The following is a 19242-nucleotide window of genomic DNA, read 5'->3' as shown; positions in this document are numbered from 1 at the left end:
TTTGTCTGAAAGCCATTGTTTCATATCCAGCCTGCTGTTTTGTTGTTTAAGGAGGAGTGTGCATTCTGTATTTCTCACTACATTTTAGCTAGTTATAAGAAGTTAAATTTGTATGCTTTTGGTCTGTTGAAAAAAAAAAATTTTTTTTAATATATTTTTATTGATTCAGAGAGGAAGGGAAAGGGAGAGATTGGAACATCAATGATGATAGAGAATCATTGTTCAGCTGCCTCCGGCATGCTCCACACTGGGGATCGAGCCCAAAACCTGATCATGTGCCCTTGACCAGAATCGATTGTAGGACCCCTCAGTCTTTAGGCCAATGCTCCATCCACTGAGCCAAACCAGCTAGGGCTGGTCTGTTGAAATATTGTGGTTTTCATTATATGGTATATGGTATATGGTCTATTTCGTTAAATGATAACTTGCATTTGAAAACAGCATTGCTCTTTATTGTAATGCTTTTATAAAATTGATTATGTAGTTTGTTAATATTATTCAAATCTTTTCCCCTCCTAGTTCTGTCAGTTACTGATAAGGATATATTAAAAATATATTTTAGATTGTCCATTTTTCATTGTTTTCTGTGGTTTTTGCTTCATGTATTTTAAAGCTCCTTATTAGGTGCAGGTATCCCAAAAAATATATACATGTCTAAGATTGCTTTGTCTTCTGGATGAATTGTTCCATTTATCATTATGAATTGTATTTCATTATCACTTAAAATATTCCTTGTTCTGAAGGTGGTTGTAGTTAATCTATGGTACCAAAAGTGCATATGCTACCAGAAGTGCATATCCTTTAGCATTTTATTGACAGTAGATTTAAGGAAAAGAATGTATTGATATAGAGAAAATTACCACCTAAATCATAGTAACAATTACATAAGACATGGCAAAATGACTCTTCATTTGTAAAATGTTACCTGCTTATTTTATAGATAGGGACTTAAGCCAAGTAGGAGAAGCACTCGAAGTTTTACATTATTTTTAGGTTAGAATCCTTTCTCTAATACCTGAAAAGTCAAGTCTTACCTTGTTTTTTTATCTTCTCTTCTGTCTACCCCACCTCCTCCTCCTCTTGCTTTTCTTTCCTCTTTCCTTGTTTTAAAATCTAAGTAATAAATAGTACTCCTAATTTACAAAGTCAAATGATATTCCAGGATCAAAGGAAAAGTGTTGTTGTTGTTTTTACCATAAAACTTAGGATGCTCTCCCCCTTTTCTACAAATCAATAGCATTCTTAATCTATTTACATGTCCTAGTTGTAGACAGAAATGAAGTATTTAAACTTACTATTTTGAAGATAGTTTGTACATTTTCTTTGCAAATGAACTGTATTCTTTATTAACAGTCTTGATTGTGCATGTTCTTTTTTGTATAAAGATGTGATCTTGGCTCTCTAGCTATTAATAATCTGGAGCCAGTTATAAATAATCAGTGTGAAGAGTCCCAAGAAATAGTACCAATGTATCCTGGGATACATTGTCATATTGTTGGGACCCAGAGCCCCTGTTTGTTCTTTGGGATAGTTTAACTTCTCACTAATGTGTCTCAGGTTCAATAAATGCCAGTTTGTTATTCAAGAAAAGACTTCACTTTAAAATCTCATCACACCATGCTTTACAGATGTATGTATTCATTTATTTTTATTTTGAGAATATATTTATTAAAACGGGACAGTGAAACAAGAAAGAACTTAGGACAGAAAAGCAACAAGGAGAGATGAGGAAGGGCTGCTTTAGCTCTCTAGAAACATTATGGGAAAGAAGTGAACCAAGGTGGGGCTGCTGTCAATTCACTGGAGGGTCAGAGAAAAGGGGAGCTTGGGGACAGATTTAGGGTTAGCCCAGGATGAGCTGCCTCTGCCCATTGCTCCCCTGATCGCAAGTCTCCTTGGGTCCATTAGAGTTTAGGAGATACATCCTGTGTGGGGGGAAAAGGAGAGAAAGGGAAAAAGGTGTGGCCTGGTCCCAGGAGGGAGAGCACACTTATTTAGTTGTGATACATTAATTCAGTTGTGTGTGTTAATTGGAAAATCCTAACGTGATTTTCAGTTCAGATTTGCCTCCTTTGTCCTTACTTGTCTTGGCTTAAACATTTCATTGAACTATTTGCTTCTTATTCTTTAAAATGTTTTTTAAAGAATATATCCCTTGGAATGGAGGTGAAGTGGCCACACTCTTTTGTAGTAAATGTGATATCTTAGTGATTCTTCAAATTTTGATGGGTTTATTTTATCATCAGGGGAATTGTTAAACACACATGGTATTCCTAGAATCTTTTCTAGAGTAATAGAATCAGATAAAACCTGCCCAAGTGTTTATTTTAACAACTGGCTCCTATGATTCTATTGCATAGCCAGGTAAATGCAAGTTTTATTATCCATTTGTATGCCATAAGTGTCTGTAGAGGCAAGAGGTATGATTTACGTTTTGGACGCATGGCAGTTAACTGGTAATCTCTCTTATTTATTTATTTTTGTTTGTTTTGATAGTGTTCCACTGGCATTTTTATTCTATTTTTCAAATATATATGAAACATTATATTTGTTCATAAACTATCTCATTGCAATTCCATTTTGATTTTCTTTTTACATATATTTATTGATTCACTTGCAATTCCTTAATGCTTTATGCGAATTTTAACATTAAAAAATATATTTTTTGTAATTGTATTTTTTGATACCCAGAAAATGTTAAGCTTATTTATAATAATCATTTATCTGTTACATTTTTGTTTGTTACCAAGTTGAGTTATTTACCCCTTCCTTCACTTGATTATATTAAAATTTTGTTTTTAAATGTTTGATTTTGACTGAAATTTTCTATAAAACTCTATTAATTGTCACATCTGTGAGTAAGTAATAATCAGAAATAGTAAATTTTACTTCTGATATACGGATTTCTTTTCATTTATCATGCTTTTTACTTCCCTTCAAATGAAATTCTTATGAGGAAAGTGATATTAGTGTATAGAATTTCTATTCTGTCAATCTTATCATGATTTTTTCCTTAATGATGTATTGGTATGATTGGAAATAGAAAGGCAAGACAGATAGCAGAATTGCTAATTACCATGAGTAGTTTTTTTGCAAGATAGATGAGGAATGTATTTAAGGTATCTTTTTCTTAAAATTAGTTTTAGTTTTGGGGAAAATAGTTTGCTTTTTAAAATTTCCCAATTAGCAAATGGGAAAACTAAATAGAAGTAATAGACTGACTTAAATGGATGCATTAAGTTGTTTCCTACTGATTATATTGTGGTATTAAAGAAAAGGTTGAACTCATAGTTATATTTTTATAAGAACAATTATAATTTTCTATTATAGGAATCACATGCAGCCCAACTACAGATCCTTATGGAATTCCTCAAGGTTGCAAGAAGAAATAAGAGAGAGGTATATTATTTTGTGTATTTTACATAATGTTTTATTTACTGTTGTTAACTATTCCCATTTCTCCCCCATTTTTGTAAAGGCATACCAGGTTAAATTTTTTTTTTTAATATTTAAAAAGAATTTGAGTTTTCTTAAGCTTTGTTATTTTAACTTATTTTACCTTTACAACTTGATTCTTTAAAAATCGCTTTTTTGGAAATGTATATAGGATTGCATGCAGTGAGTTACCTCAAAGCTGTGAATAATATAAAATAGAATTCTTGAATGACAGCCCATTCTTCACCCTGAAAGAAAATTTAGGAAATAGAACCTTAGGTAGAAAGGGTTACAATTTTTGTAATGATAAAAATGCATAATGGGGTAAAAACAGCTACCTATTTAGAACTTACAAGATGTAAGTCATGCAGGATAGCTAGAAGATAATTTTTATGAATAATTTTATAACTGGAATGTTCCAATTTAACATTTATAAAATTCCTTAGTCATATCACACTTGTACTAAGTATAGAAAAATCAAATGCAAAATTTAGCATTTTAGGTTAGAATGTGACCATCCATGTAGTACTATCCTGATTAAACAATAGATTATTCTTTGTATGCAAATATAACTTTGAAAGTTGCTTTATATTTAAATTTCTATCTCAAATCTCATGTATTTTTATTTTGAGTTGTTTAATTAGGATACTTTTTACTCATTAAGAAATATGACCACCTATTATGTGCTAGGCCCTTGGCTATCTTTAATTTTTGAAAATTAAAAGATGAGAAATGTCTCTATTTTGATGAAATACTTTAAGTGTGCATTGCCAGAACCTATCTTAATTTGATAACTCCCCTTTTATGATTATTCATGATGTGAATTTTAAGCTTTTTAGATAAAATCTTTGTATTATACTAGTGTTTATAGCTAATTATTTTTTACATGATTTAGGACTGTATTTTTCTTATCCTTAACTTTTGTTAACAATTTTTATTTTAATATGTCTGTTATCAAAAACACTATCTTCATTATAAATTTAAGATTTATATTCCCTTTTTTTTTTTTCCTGGGTACTTTAAACTTTAATATGTGTGAGGATCTTAGAATTCAAGTTCTGATTAAGGGCGTGTGTGTCAGATTTTGGTAATCTACATTTCTAGCAAACTTCAGTTGATCATGCTCTTGGTCCTTGGACCACACTTTGAATAACAAAGTTGAAAATTTTATAATATATGAAATAAAATTATTAACTGAATATGTACACTCAACATTTTTTCTATAGAAAATTCTTTGGAAGAGTGATACATTTTCATATTCCATACAATACCCTACTTTTAAAATAGAGTGTGCAATTGTTTTGCAGTAGTTGTACATGTTTCTTTTTGTTTTAGACTTTGAACTTATTGAAACTGAGATTCAGTACATAGGAAATTGCCTGATAATGAATGACTAAATGAATCAGTTAAGTATTTGGGGTTAAACGAAATGGCTGGTCATTGTCTGTATCCTGCCTTATTTAAGGTTTTCATTAGCCCTTGAGGTTTCTTAGTGCTTCTCTAGGGGTCTATTAATGCTTACAATAAATTGTTAGATTTGAAATTGTTTCAAGTAATGAGAACATAGCATAATACTGTTAAAAATGCTGTAAGAGTTCTGAGGTTTTTAATCTTACTAGCAAGTTAACAAGTTAGCCTGCCACAGTTTATAGACACTTGCAGCAGATGTGTGACTCCTGGGTTGGAGATAAAGGACTTAATTATATCAATTTGACAGTGTCAGCCTCGTGTTTGCATCAGTTTCTTGTGACCCCCAAGTTCTATACAGGCAATGTAGAGATGGATCCAGTTGACACTGCACATACATGGATTTATATTACAACTAAGGAACCCTGAACTTAGGATACCCCAGTCTTTTTAAATGGGTCTATTAGCAAACCTGTCCAACCTTGATGCAGGGACACACTTCTTATTATATTGATCAGAAACTAAATTTGCCCTGTTTCCTGGAAGAAGCGCTGTTTCTGTCTTGACAGGACATGCTTTATACATAATTGAAAAGATATTTAGAACAGTACCTATCACAAGATGAGCAGTGGTGTGAGAGATCAATGGAGAATTGGTTTTTAACAATAACTCTTTCTTGTGATCCTCATTTGTCTTCTCTCTAATTTGGAGTTTCTCTATTTTTGTTATTAAATGTCTGGAGTAATAGTGTTTTAGAATTTTTCAGCTTAACAATTCAAAGTAATGTGATGTGAATGATTCATTGTGGTTTTCCTTGGTCCATATTTTATCATGGTAAGCAGTTTAACCAAGTACATACTACTGTAGTTCCAGGTACTTCTGAATATTGGTGCCTCTTCTGTGCACAGATTATATTGTAAATAATACATTTTTGGTTTTCTTGTGTTCAGTATAGCCATCATTCAGTGATTTTCGAGTATTTCAAGTTTAATTACACATGGGACTTTGAGGAGCTAGGTTGACAAACTTTTAAACATTTGAAAATTTGGAGCTAGGTTAACATACTTTAAAAAGTTTACCTGTTACTTAGATTTATATTTCATAAATTTCTTCATGATTGAAGTAATGATTTGTAATCATAATAAACTTTAGTCTAGAAAATATAATATACTTCAAGATTTAGTGAAGATGGAATAAAGTGATTGGTTATATTTTTGCGTATATTATATAGTATATGTTCAAAATGAATCCTCAAAATGAATATAATTAGAAAAAGTCTTATCTCTTATAGTATAATTTATAATTGGACTTAACTCAAGTAAAAATACAGAATGATCAGGAGGCAAAGTACTGCTTTTGAACTTATTTTCCTAAGATTAGCATTCAGATTTTGAAAATTTGTGATTGCTTATTTATTCATTCATTCCTTCCTTTTTCCCTCCCTCCTTTTCCTTTCCTTTTTCCCTCTTTTCCCTCCCTCCTTCTTCACCCAAGGATATGTTTAGAAAGAGGAAAAAAGAGGGAGATGTGGGGAGAGAGAGAAAAACAGAGAAACATTGATTGGTTGCCTCCCAAACACACCTGGACCTGAATGGAGTCCAAAACCTTTTGGTGTATAGGACAGTGGTCCAACCAACTGAGTGAGCCACCTGGCCACTCACCTTTTTTTTTTTTTTTTTTAATATTTTATTGATTTTTTTACAGAGAGGAAGGGAGAGGGGTAAAAAGTCAGAAACATCGATGAGAGAGAAACATCAATTAGCTGCCTCCTGTACACCCCCTACTGGGGATGTGGCTGCAACCAAGGTACATGCCGTTGACCAGAATCGAATCGGGTGCCCTTCTGTCTACAGGCCTACGCTCTATCCACTGGGCCAAACCGGTTTTGGCCATACTTAACTTTTAATTGGGGTTATGGTGAGTCTTGGTTTAGTCATTGATGTATACCAAAAAGGAGTAAAATCTGTCTTTCAGATTTAACATATTAATTCCAATGTCACATCTTCTTACTATTTTAGGGTATTAGGATCCTATCTTTAATTTTCATTTTTTACTTATTTTACCCTACTGACTCTTTCAAATATGAAGAGATGGGATTGTGCATTTATTAGACCTCTGAATTAGTTATTTGTTGTGTAACAAGCTATCCTCAAATTTAATGGTTTCAAACATCAAACGTATATATCCTGAGTGCAGTGTAACTGAGTGCCTTGGTCTTACTAAGCTACAAACTGTTGGCCAGGATGGCAGTTATCTCAAAGTCCCACTGGGATGGAAACCATTTCAAAGTCACTCATTGGCTCTTGGAAAGAAATGCCAATTTCTTGCCACAAGAGCTTCTCCATAGGATAGTTTACTACATGGCAGCTGGCTTCCCTTTGGAAGCACATGAGAAAATGAGAGATTTTGAAAACAACAGTCATGTAGTATTTGTAACTGAATCTTGGACGTGACATCCCAACACGAGGACCACTGTTTTCTGTTCATTAAAAGCAAGTCATTAGTTCCAGCCCACACGAAGAGAGGGAATTTAAAAGGGTATGAATACTAAGAGATGGCAATATATGGAAGCAAACTTAGAGCCTGTCTACCACAGCATTTAGTCAGTTTATAACTGAACATGTTATTCTTCATATTTAGATTGAACAATCAGGCTTTGGTTTCCATATAAAAGCCAGTCTGATCTGTGCAAATTTGTACTAGCATTTGAACAGTTGCTTTATATATATTTTTAATTTCATTTTAAAATATACTTGGATATTTGTGATACCTGTTTAATTACTGTAACAGGACATTTTTTGATGAGTCCTGGTTTCTTTATGGTTTGTTTGGAATGTTAATGAATTGAATTTTTCAGTGTTTTTATATTAACTAAGACAGGAAAGTTTATTTAGCAAATTTAGAGTTTAAAAATCATAGTAGAGTGACCATCCATGTACCACAATCCTGATTAAACAATAGATTATTGCTAGGAACCCTGAAGTTTCTTCCCCTTTTCAGATTATAGCCTTCCTTGGCCTTTACAGAGTTATTATTCTGATATTTATGGTAATCACCTTCTGTTTTTCTTTATTGTTTTGATGCTTAAGTATTTATGTTTCTCTGTGTTTTTTTTTTATATTACATAAATACGCTTCTGTAGATATATTTTGTTACTGTTGTCTTTGGCTCAATGTTAAGCTTCATTCATATTGTTGTATATGGCTGTATTTGATTTGTTTTTGTTGTATTCTATTAAATGAATATTTAATTTTTGTTGCTGATGGACTATTGAGTTTTTGGTTTCTGACTATTTTCAAAAGGCTGCTTACTATCTTATATATGTAACCAGATATATATATTAGCATATATATCTGTAAGGGATGTATGTAGAAGTGGAAAAGATGAGTCAAGTTATGTACAAACTGTTTTACTAAGCACTTGTGCTCCTTAGTTATACTTCCTAGGGTCATTGTATGAGTATTTCTATAACACTGAATTTGTGTGGCAATACTTGGTATCAATAGATTTTTCAACTTAGCTGATCTTTGAGGTATTTATTGCTCTCTTTATGGTTTTAATTTGCATTTTCCTGATGACTACTTTGGTTAAGCACCTGCTGCTATGTTTATTGGCCATTTAAATTTTTTGTGTATGTGTGAAATACTTGCTTAAGGCTTTTTGCATATTTTCTGTTTAGTTAGTTGATTTTCTTAATATTTTGTTGTTTATATACAATATAAGATAAAAATTATTTCTTTCTTATCTCTCTGCCTATCTAGCTATCTACCTAACTACCTATAGCAAATATTTCCTTCTCTCATTGTCTTAATTGATGTCATTTGATGAGCAGCAGTTTCTATCTTTACTAGAGTCAAATTTATTCATCTTTCCTGTTACAATTAGTACCTTTTGTGTTGAAGAATAATTTTCCTCTGGAGGTCATGAAAACATTTTTGCTGTGTTGTCTATTTGAAGCTTTAATTCTTTATTTTTCACATTCAGATGTATAATTTACTTGGAAATTGATTGTGTATAATGTGAGGGATAGGGAACTTTTCATATCGATAACCAGTTGTCTAAGTATTCTTAACTAAAGAGTTCATCATTTCCCCATTGCTCTGATATACCATCTTTGTCCATATACATAATGTGTCCATATATGTGTGGGTCTGTTTCTAGTTTCTTTCATATATGACTATTTGTCTTTTTTTGGGGGGAGGGAAAAACAACATTGTATTAAATACTAGAACTTTAAAGTAAACATATGTTCTTCTTTATGAATGTCTCAGATATTCATGGGCCTTTGTATTTCTATATAAATTTTAGAACCAACTGGTATATTTCTGTGATATACCTGTGATTTTTTTTTTTTATTAGGATTACTCTGTAGATCAGTCTGGGAGACTATATCGTTACAATATTGAGTCTTTTAACCCATAAACATATTTTTCTCCATAGAGTTGGGTCCTTAAGAATGTCCTACAAAATTTTAATGTTTCAGGGTAATATTTTTATACATCTTTATTTTATATTTGTTCTTAGTTCTTCAATCATTTTTTTATGCTATTGTAAATGTCTTTAATTTCTGTTTTCTTATGTGGCTGGTATGTAGAAATACAGTAGATTTTTACACATACATGTTTTTGCGTCCAGCAACTTCATTAAACTCTCATTAATTCTAATAATTTGTAGATTCTTTTCTGTTTTCTGTGTACACATCATCATCTGCAAATAACAGTTTAGTTTCTTTCTTTATGATTCTTATATCTTTTATTTATTTTTCTTGTCTTACTCTGCTGGCTAGGACATCCGGTACAAGGATGAATAGAAGTGGTGATAGCGGGGCATCCCTAGTCTTGGTGCTGATCTCAAAGTGAAAGCTTTCGGCGTGTCACCATTAGGTATGATGTTTTCTATAGGTTTTTCCTAGGTACTTTTTATCATTCAAGGAAGTAATTTTTATTCACAGTTTCCTAAGAGGATCTTTTTTTTTCTTGTAATCATTAGTGGTGTTCATTGTGCAGTCTAATCATTGGTTTGATTTAACATTAAAAAGTAAATAATCGGCACAAGGAGACCAGCTGTCCTGATTTGCTCAGGAATAGTTTTATCCCAGAATGTTCTGCATTCTAGGAAACCCCACCAGGACGCTTGTTCACCTTATTTGCATCCCTTATGTAAACCAAACTTGGTCATGATGTATGTCCTCTTATAGGTTGTTTGGTATGGTAATGTTTTGTTTAGGATTTTTGCATCCTCTATACGTTGGTAGATTGTCTTATAATTATTTTTATACTGGTCTTGCCCAGTTTTGCTGTAAGTATTGTTGTTTTATCAAACAAGTTAGGGAATAAACCCTCTACTATTTTCTGGAAGAATTTGTGTAGTGTAAGAAGGATACCTTGATTGAATGTTTAAAGATCTTACTGGAGAAGCTATCTGGACCTGTTTGTTTACAGTTTTTTTTTTTTTTTTAGTTTTATTTATTTATTTATTTTTACATATTTTATTGATTTTTTTTATTGCCCCCCTCCCTCCCTCCCAGACATCCCCTCCCTCCCCATAGTTTTATGTCCATTGGTTGTACTTATATGCATTTATACAAGTCCTTCGGTTGATCTATTATCTCCCCCTGATATCCCTACCCTCCCCACTGTAATTTGACAGTCTGCCTGTTGCTTTACTTTCTCTATATCTGTCTCTTGGTTCATCAGTTTATAATGATCTTTATCATCCACCGATGTGTTTGTTTACAGTTTTAAACTGTTGATTCAGTTGTTTGAATAGTTATATGCCTTATTCAGGTTTTTGTTTTAAATGTCACTTTTTATATGTTATATTCTCTCCAGGTATTACCTATTTCATCTAAATTTTCTAATGTATTGGCATAAAAATATCTCAATATTAAAATTTTAAAGTCTCCAGAGTTTTTAGTGATGTCCTTCATTCCTGACTCTGCTGATTAGTGCTGTCTTTCCCTCTTTCTTGTCTTGATTGGTTCTTGCCAGTGATGTATCAGTTTTGAGTCTTATGTAAAAACCAAGTTTTGACTTTATAACTTAGTTTTGCTTTCTATTTTATTAATTTATGCTTTTTATAATTTCCATCCTTCTACTTTTTTTTTTTGGTTCCTTTTCTATTTGTTAACTTGGTTGTACATATGCAGACTTTTTTTTAATATAGCATTTAAGGCCAATTTTTTTATTTTATTTTATTTTAAATCAATCTTTATTGTTCATATTATTACAAAGGTTCCTCATTTCTTCCCCCCTCCACCAGGTTCCCACCCCACCCGCTGCCCCCTCCCCATTCCCCATTGTCCTCATCCATAGGTGCACAGTTTATGTTCAGTCTCTTCCTCCCTCCCTTTCCCCGATAGTAAATCCCTTTTCAGATAGTAAATCTGTTACTTAGCATTTTCTCATATCAATAATACCTCCACATGCCCAATGATACACTTCACACAAAAGACATTTCCAAATAGGTCAACCAGCCTCATCCAGGCCCCACCTAAGGCACTCACAGATTAACACCCCAGCGCTATACTAACTCAACACATCCAGATCTAAGCCTTCATCACTTGATTCAGCACACCCTCAAGTTCCCGCAAAAGTTTCCAGCCATGTCTGAGAGGCAGCCTTGGGGCAGGGGCAGGCGAGGAGTGAGCTGTTTCGGGCCTGGCTGCTCTGGGCCTGGCCTCTGTTGCTCTGGTTCGTTCCACAACCCGCTGCTCCGGGTCTGGTCACTGCCGCTCCCGACCTAGTTGCTCTGGACTTGTAAGGCCAAATTTTTTTAAAAGCTGAATTTAATGATTTTTGTATGATATTTTGTTATTCCTTAGTTCAAAATAGTTTCTAATTTTTATTATATTTTTCTTAAGCCAGTGTGTTATTTTATAAATAAATTAGTTAATTACTTGGACATGGAGATTTTCTTGTCTTTTTGTTACAGATTTCTGTTATAATTGGATTGTCAGAAAATACATTGTTTTATTCATTTGAATATGATATTTGCATTATCACCTAGTAGTTGGTTACATTTAGAAATGTTTTGTGCTCCAAAATAAAGTGGTTTTTTTTGCAATTGCTTGGTGCAATGTAAAGTTTGTAGAATATAAGGTGATAATTTTCTGCATTCTTATTGATTCTTTGTTTCCTTGTTACATCAATTACTGAATCATATTCTAGGGGAGTTTCTTATGCAGAAAAGGTTTGTGTCCATTCTGCCAGACTTGTTTCTTTTGTTGTTGTTGTTACTTGTTTATTTTTCTTGTTTTTCTCCTTATGGGTTACTTGTATGTTTTTAGTTATTGTTTAAAAAAAAATAGGTTTTATTGATTTCAGAGAGAGAGGAGAGAAACATCAATGAAAGAGAATCATCCATTGGATGCCTCCTGCATGCCCCCTACTGTGGATCGAGCTCACAACCTGGGCATGTGCCCTGACTGGGAATTGAATTGTCACCTCTTGGTCCTGGGTTGATGCTTAGTCACTGACCCACACTGGTTTGAGCTACTTGGATATTTTTTATTTTTTATTTTTATTTAAAAATATTTTTATTGCTTTCACAGAGAAAGGGAGAAGAAGAAATAGAAACATCAGTGATGAGAGAGAATCATTGATTGGCTGCCTCCTGCATGGCCCCCACTGGGGATCAAGCCTACAACCCAGGCACGTGCCTTGACCAGAAATTGAATCGTTGACGTTCATATGTCAACGCTTAACCACTATTTTAGGCGTTTTTTAGGGGTTACTCTAAGTATTACATTGTACAGTCTAACTTATCACAGTCTACTGGTATTGATGTCTACTTACATTTGCTTTTAAGTAAGTCATCTTAATTGCCCCCTATGGTCCAATTTTTTTTTTGGGGGGGTGGGGTGGGATGGGGTTCTTGCTTATACTTCATTTCTTCTCAACCAAAAAAAAGTTCCTATGGAAGGACTGAGTCAAGCCTGCCATTATAGAACATAAGTATTAATTTTCATTTCATATGACTAAATTAGCTTTGCTTTTGGTGGTAACTATTTTGAGTTTGTGTGTGTATATCTGTTAAAAAAAAAACTTAGTGTTTTTTGTTTTTTTATTGTTTAAAGTATTACATGACTCCTTTTTTCCCTGACTAACCCCACCCCCCCCCGCCACTCCCACCCGTGAGGGTGAGCCCCTATTGCCACAGTGTCTGTGTCCATTGGTCATGCTAATATGCATGAGTCCAAGTCCTTAGGTTGATCTCTAACCACCCCCTCCCCTTCCTACTCTCCGAGGTTGGGCGGTCTGCTCAGTGCCACCTTGTCTCTGGATCCATTTTTGTTCATCAGTTTATGTTGATCATTATATCCCACGTATACATGAGATCATGTGATATTTATCTTTCTCCGACCGACTTATTTTGCTTAGCATAATGTTCTGCAGTTCCATCCTGTTGCAAATGGTAAAAATCCCTTCTTTTTTATAGCAGCACTAGAGGCCCAGTGCAAGAAATTCATGCATGGGTAGGGTCTCTAGGCCTGGCCGGCAATCAGGTCCAGCCCAGGCCTTCCTTCCCCTGGCTGCTGGTCGCTGGCTGGGGCATTCCTTCATTCCATGCTGCCTCCTGGTGGTCAGCATATGTCAAAGCAAGTGGTCAAACTCCTGATTGGTTGAACTCCCAAGGGGATAATTTTCATATTAGCCTTTTATTATATAGGATAGTATTCCATTGTATAGCTGTACCACAGTTTTTTAATCTGCTTATCTGCTAATGGGCACTTAGGCTATTTCCAAATCTTAGCTATTGTAAGTTGTGCTGCTATGAAAATAGGGGTGCATAAATCTGTTCTGATTGGTGTTTCTGGTTTCTTGGGATATGGTCCTAGAAGTGGGATTACTGAGTCAAATGGGAATTTGATTTTTAGCTTTTTGAGGAAACCATACTATTTTCCATAGTAGCTGCACCAGACTGCATTCCCACCAGCAGTGCAGGAGAGTTCTTTTTTCTCCACATCCTTACCATCACTTGACCTTTGTTGATTTGTTAATGATAGCCATTCTGACGAGTGTGAGATAGTACCTCATTGTTGTTTTGATTTGCATCTCTCGGATGATTAGAAAAAAAACTTTGTTTTTTTAGAGCAGTTTTTCCTCCCAATATATTTTATTGATTTTTTTTACAGAGAGGAAAAGAGAGTTAGAAACATCGATGGAGAAACATTGACAGCTGCCTCCTGCACACCCCCTACTGCACACCCACAACCCTTGACCGGAATCAAACCTGGGACCTTTCAGTCCACAGACCGATGCTCCGTCCACTGAGCCAAACCGGTATTGGCTAGAGCAGTTTTAAACTTTGTGTGTGTGTGTTTTTTTTTTTACAGCAAATTGAGAGGAAGGTACAGGGATTTCCCATATATCTTTTGCACTCACATATGCATAGCCTCCTCCTCACCAGAGGGGACATTTGTTCAAGAACCTACACTTACTCATCATAATCACACAAAGTCCATAGTTTACTTTAGGGTGTATTCTTGGTTTTATACATTATGTGGATTTAAAGTGTATAATTTCATATATGTATCATTATAGTGTCATACAGAGTATTTTCACTGCCCCAAATTTCTCTATACTCTACCTATTCATCCCTTCCTATACTCCCAAACCCTAAATACCACTGATTTTTCTGTCTCTATAGTTTTGCCTCTTTCAAAATATCAGAGAATTGGACTCATGCAACTTATAGATTTTTATTTTATTTTGTTTTTTCTTAGTTTATAGCCTTTTGGATTTGTTTTTTTAAAATGTAGTAATAAGCATTAATTTTCTTCCATATCTTTTTAGGCTTGCCAGCTCATTTTTTCTTAGCACTGAATAATATAGTCCATTGTCTGGATGTAACACTGTCCATTTACCTTCTGAAAAATGTGTTGATTGGCAATTATGAATAAAACTGCTATAAACATGTTTTTCTTTGGTCATACATTTTCAGTTCCTTTGAGTAAATACCAAGAACTATAATTACTAGATTATATGATGAGGCTATGTTTGATTTTTTTTTTTTTTTTTTAATAAACCGCTGAACTGTTTTTCAAAGTGGTTGTATGTACCATTTTGCATTCCTACCACAATAAATGAGAGTTTTTGTTGCTGCACATCTTCATCATCGTTTGGTTTTGTCAATATTCTGGATTTTGGATGTCTAATAGGTATGCAGTGGTTATGTCACTGTTATTTTTATAAATTAAGTTCTGTTACTCTTTTTTTTTTTTTTTTTTTTTTTTAAACTAGCTATTTTCTGAAAATGTACCAGTATTCTTTTGTTCAGTTTTGAATGCCATCTGATTGAAGTAGTCTTGGAGTATTATAAAAAAATCTTAGGGTGGAGGAAAGTTTATTAGATGGAAGAGTTTAAAGCATGGCAGTGCTAACTGCCTTTTTTACACCCCACTCCAAGTTTCTAGTATGCATCTTTTCTAGTTTCGTGGCTACCACTTTGCCCTTGATAGTTAGTTATGCAGGGTCTCCCTTTCCTTTGCCAATCTCTTAATCATTGGTGTTCCTACTATCCAGTTCTTGTTCTCATATCTTCTGGTTATGCTGGCTGACATTAAGTGATTTTGTTCATTATCATAACTTCAGATTTATTATTCCTCAGAGCTTTTGTTCTCATAGTTTTTGTATGTATCATTATTTACACTGCTTATTCTGTATTTCCCCACTGTTTTCTACCTGGAAAATTCTATTAGTCCTTCAAGGCTCAGCCTTCCATTTAATTTCAGATGTACTTACAGTTATCCAGTTACCTGTCCCCTCCTGCCCCTGAGTTTTCAATCTAGGTTAGGAGCAACCTATGTTCCCTTAATTGTATGCATACCATCCTCCTCATGCTTACTGTGACATAACTATTGGTTACTTGTTTGCTATCTCCCCTAGACAGTTCTATGAGGGCAAGGGCTATAGTTTCTAAATACTGTTCTTCCCAGGGCTTAGCAAAGTGCTTAGCATTGGTAAATATTTGAATAAGTTATCAATTATATGAGCAACTATGTATGTATTATATTATCACAGAAGAGACTGGTCCTAATATTAATAAACCTTAGAAGACTCTTTAACCTTACTAGACATTAAAGAAGTGAAAGCTAAGTAATAAGGTACTGCTTTCAAGAAGTAGTATAGTATAGTGGCTAACAGATGAATTCTGGAGCAAGAAGGCTGTCTTGATTTGAACATAACTTTTTCATAATTCTGCTACTTGCTGAATTAAGAATAAGACAGCAACTTACATATTGGTGATAGAATTTGAAGCATATTGTTTTTCTGGAAGGCAGCTTTGTTTTATATAGTGAAGAATTGCCTATTCTTTATTTTCTAATAACAATTTTAAATAATTTCTTAATAAAACTTGAAATTCAGACTCAAGTTTCAGATACTTAAGATAGCTTGCAATAAAAACCTGGTGAGAGGGAAATGGTTAAATGTATTGAATGTGATTCAGCAATTAAAATATTTGCATTTAAATGGCATGGGAAAAGCTTATGAAGCAATAGGCTGGATAGCAAAGGTAAGACATCCTAACTATGTCTTTAAAAAGCTTTTAAGAAGGAAATGTTAAGATGCTACCTTGTGATTGCTTTTGGGTTGCTCTGTTAGGCTAATTTTTATTTTTGAAATGGGTTAACAAGTGACATGCTGACATTATAATAATTGCTGACATTAGCCGAGACCGGTTTGGCTCAATGGATAGAGCGTCGGCTTGGGGACTGAAGGGACCCGGGTTCGATTCCGGTCAAGGGCATGTACCTTGGTTGCGGGCATATCCCCAGTAGGGGGTGTGCAAGAGGCAGCTGATCGATGACTCTCTCTCATCAATGTTTCTAACTCTCTATCTCTCTCACTTCCTCTCTGTACAAAATCAATAAAATATATTTAAAAAAAAAATAAAAAAAATAATTGCTGACATTAAAATGAGGTTCTTTGGATGTCTTATATTTTTAGTAAGTTGCCTTGTCGTTTATATTTTTATTACAAAGTCAATTCTTACATTTAAAAAGTACATTTAGTTTTCTTATGTATTACTTCTTTTCATTTACATTTTAACATAACACTTTCAGATCTTTTTGTGTGTGTTTTCATCTTTACAATTTAATAATAGTGCCTATTTTTCTAGAAATCATTTTTCAAATGTGTAAGTTATTGTATAATCTTGGTGCTGTCAGTATGGTTTGGTTTAGGCGTTTTCTTTTTCTCTTTTATCTGCAGCAACTGGAACAGATCCAGAAGGAGCTAAGTGTTTTGGAAGAGGATATTAAAAGAGTGGAAGTAAGATATCAAGAATTTCTCTGGCAATGTTTCAATTTCATGAAATGGTCACTTTTCCTTTAAATTGCTGCATTAAACTTATGGGATTGGACTTCATTATATAAAAAATAACAGATAGATGTCACTTTAATTTTAATTGAAAGTGCATTTTTTTTATAGAAAAAGCATCACTTTTTTATGATAAATGTATTCTAAATTTGTTTTTACTGCTTTTTATTACTGTAATTATTTTGGGGCAGGTTGAAAAAATTATTCAACTTTATTGTGTGTCTTCATATTAATTTAAATCATCTTCCACAAAACCCTCAATTATTAATCTTAAAAGATGTCACAATTCCATCCTTTTACTAAGTAAATATTTTTTAGATGTATTTACTGTGCCTTTCTAGGACTAGTATTAACTTAAAAAAAGATATGAGAATACATTACCAATAATCTAAGAATGTGTAGTATGATAGTTTACTTATAGAAATCCATGGGAGGATCTCTGAGAGGTTCATTATCTTTACCTATATTTAAATGTACTATATGCTTTTAATTATTCACAGTTGTTATACTTTCCTATTGTTAATTGACCTTGAGTTGTACTATTGTGGAATTTCAGTGTCCATGCGCATTCTTAACCTATATTGATGTCCCTTGCTTGGATATATGATTGAACTGAGTTTGGATCAGTCAGAAAAAATTCTGCTTGACTATGGATCGTTAGTGGCATTTTAAAATTTGCTACATTTCCATGAATCAAAATATAGGATATAAAAAGGAAGCTAGGTTGGTATGATTCAGAGGCATAATTTATGCAATATATTTGATTAGGGGCTCTTCTGTGTTAATGATCAAAACTTAAGAGTTTAAGTCTTTATTAAACAAAGCTTAATTGAGTCAAGAGAAGTGTTACTTTTTTTAATGTTTGCAGGGAATATTTTTAAAGAAGAGACTGACACATTCTGCTGTTTTGTACATCAGAGAATTGAACCTAATGATCCAGTTACCATACTGGCATATTTATCTTAAAATTGTCTGTAGATACTCACCTGGATCAGTGGTTAGCCAGTTCACTGTTCACATAATATACTGTACATCTCATTTAAAGTACTGTTGACTCTTGAATACAGATTTGAACAATGCAGATTCACTCATATGTAGGGTTTTCTTTTCAATAAATACTATAAATGTCTTTTCCTTGTGATTTTCTTAACAACAGTTTCTTTTCTCTAGCTTACTTCATTGTAAGACTACAGTATATAATACATATAGTACACAAAATATGTGTTAAATGTTTATGTTAAGTGTTAGGCTTCTGTTCACTAGTAGGCCATTATTAGTGACATTTTTAAGGAGTCAAAAGTTATAGCAGTTATATAGAGTGCTTGAGGGTTGATGCCCCTAACCCCCATGTTATTCAAGGGCTAACTATATTTACATTTGTCCTTATTTTGCATTTGGTGGCTTTATTAGTGATAAGTAATATTTATTAAAGAATATCTAGTTTTTTAAGAATGTGTATCATAGAAAAGGCTTATCTCTTAACTTTTTAGGATATTCTTGCTTTAGCACTCTGTGGAGAGGAAGCCTTGAGAAAGTTGGATGTTGATACAAAAAGTGGCTGATAAAAACCTGGGGTTGGAAAATAATATCGTATTTGATTTTGATTTTGATTTTGATTTTTACATCTTACGTTTAGATTACCTACTATAATTCAAATAATTGTGCTTTCAGGAAATGAGTGGCTTATACTCTCCTGTCAGTGAGGATAGCACAGTGCCTCAATTCGAAGCTCCTTCTCCATCACACAGGTATAAAACTTCAAACTTGTAATTGCATAGGATTTATGTTACAAAATGAATATATGGTACTAGTCCTTGGAAGTCTTTTCCATGTAATGTACAAAATCCCAGAGAAATTACTTTTGGTCATGATCTAGAAATGAGATTCAGATTACCCACCTGTTTCTTTAATGCTTTGAATTTTCATGCCAGTTACAGTCACTGAGTAGACTATTGTTATATTATGAATTTACTGTTATATATAATGAATGAGTAGCTGGCCTCATTCACTATTTATGAGGTACTATCTGTGGTTCCTTTTAAAATTCTAGTTGATGAAATAAGTATGACCTAAATTT

The 19242-nt window shown here is 33.4% G+C and overlaps 1 protein-coding gene across 3 annotated transcripts in view; it reads left to right on the top strand.

Moving 5' to 3' along the window:
* COP1 (COP1 E3 ubiquitin ligase) overlaps window positions 1-19242 on the top strand; it is a 95714-nt gene that overhangs the window by 18491 nt on the left and 57981 nt on the right. For all 3 annotated transcript variants that reach the window (XM_084865206.1, XM_084865205.1, XM_084865207.1), the window contains exons 6-8: window positions 3331-3399; window positions 17058-17117; window positions 18837-18913. In XM_084865206.1, the coding sequence (XP_084721332.1) occupies window positions 3331-3399; window positions 17058-17117; window positions 18837-18913 (206 nt within the window). The remainder of the gene's footprint in view (window positions 1-3330; window positions 3400-17057; window positions 17118-18836; window positions 18914-19242) is intronic.

Source organism: Pipistrellus hanaki (genome assembly GCF_964339955.1).
Source record: "Pipistrellus hanaki genome assembly, chromosome: 18".
NCBI classification, from domain to species: domain Eukaryota; kingdom Metazoa; phylum Chordata; class Mammalia; order Chiroptera; family Vespertilionidae; genus Pipistrellus; species Pipistrellus hanaki.
Note: the sequence above shows the minus strand (reverse complement) of the source record. Positions and strands in the feature narration are given on the sequence as shown.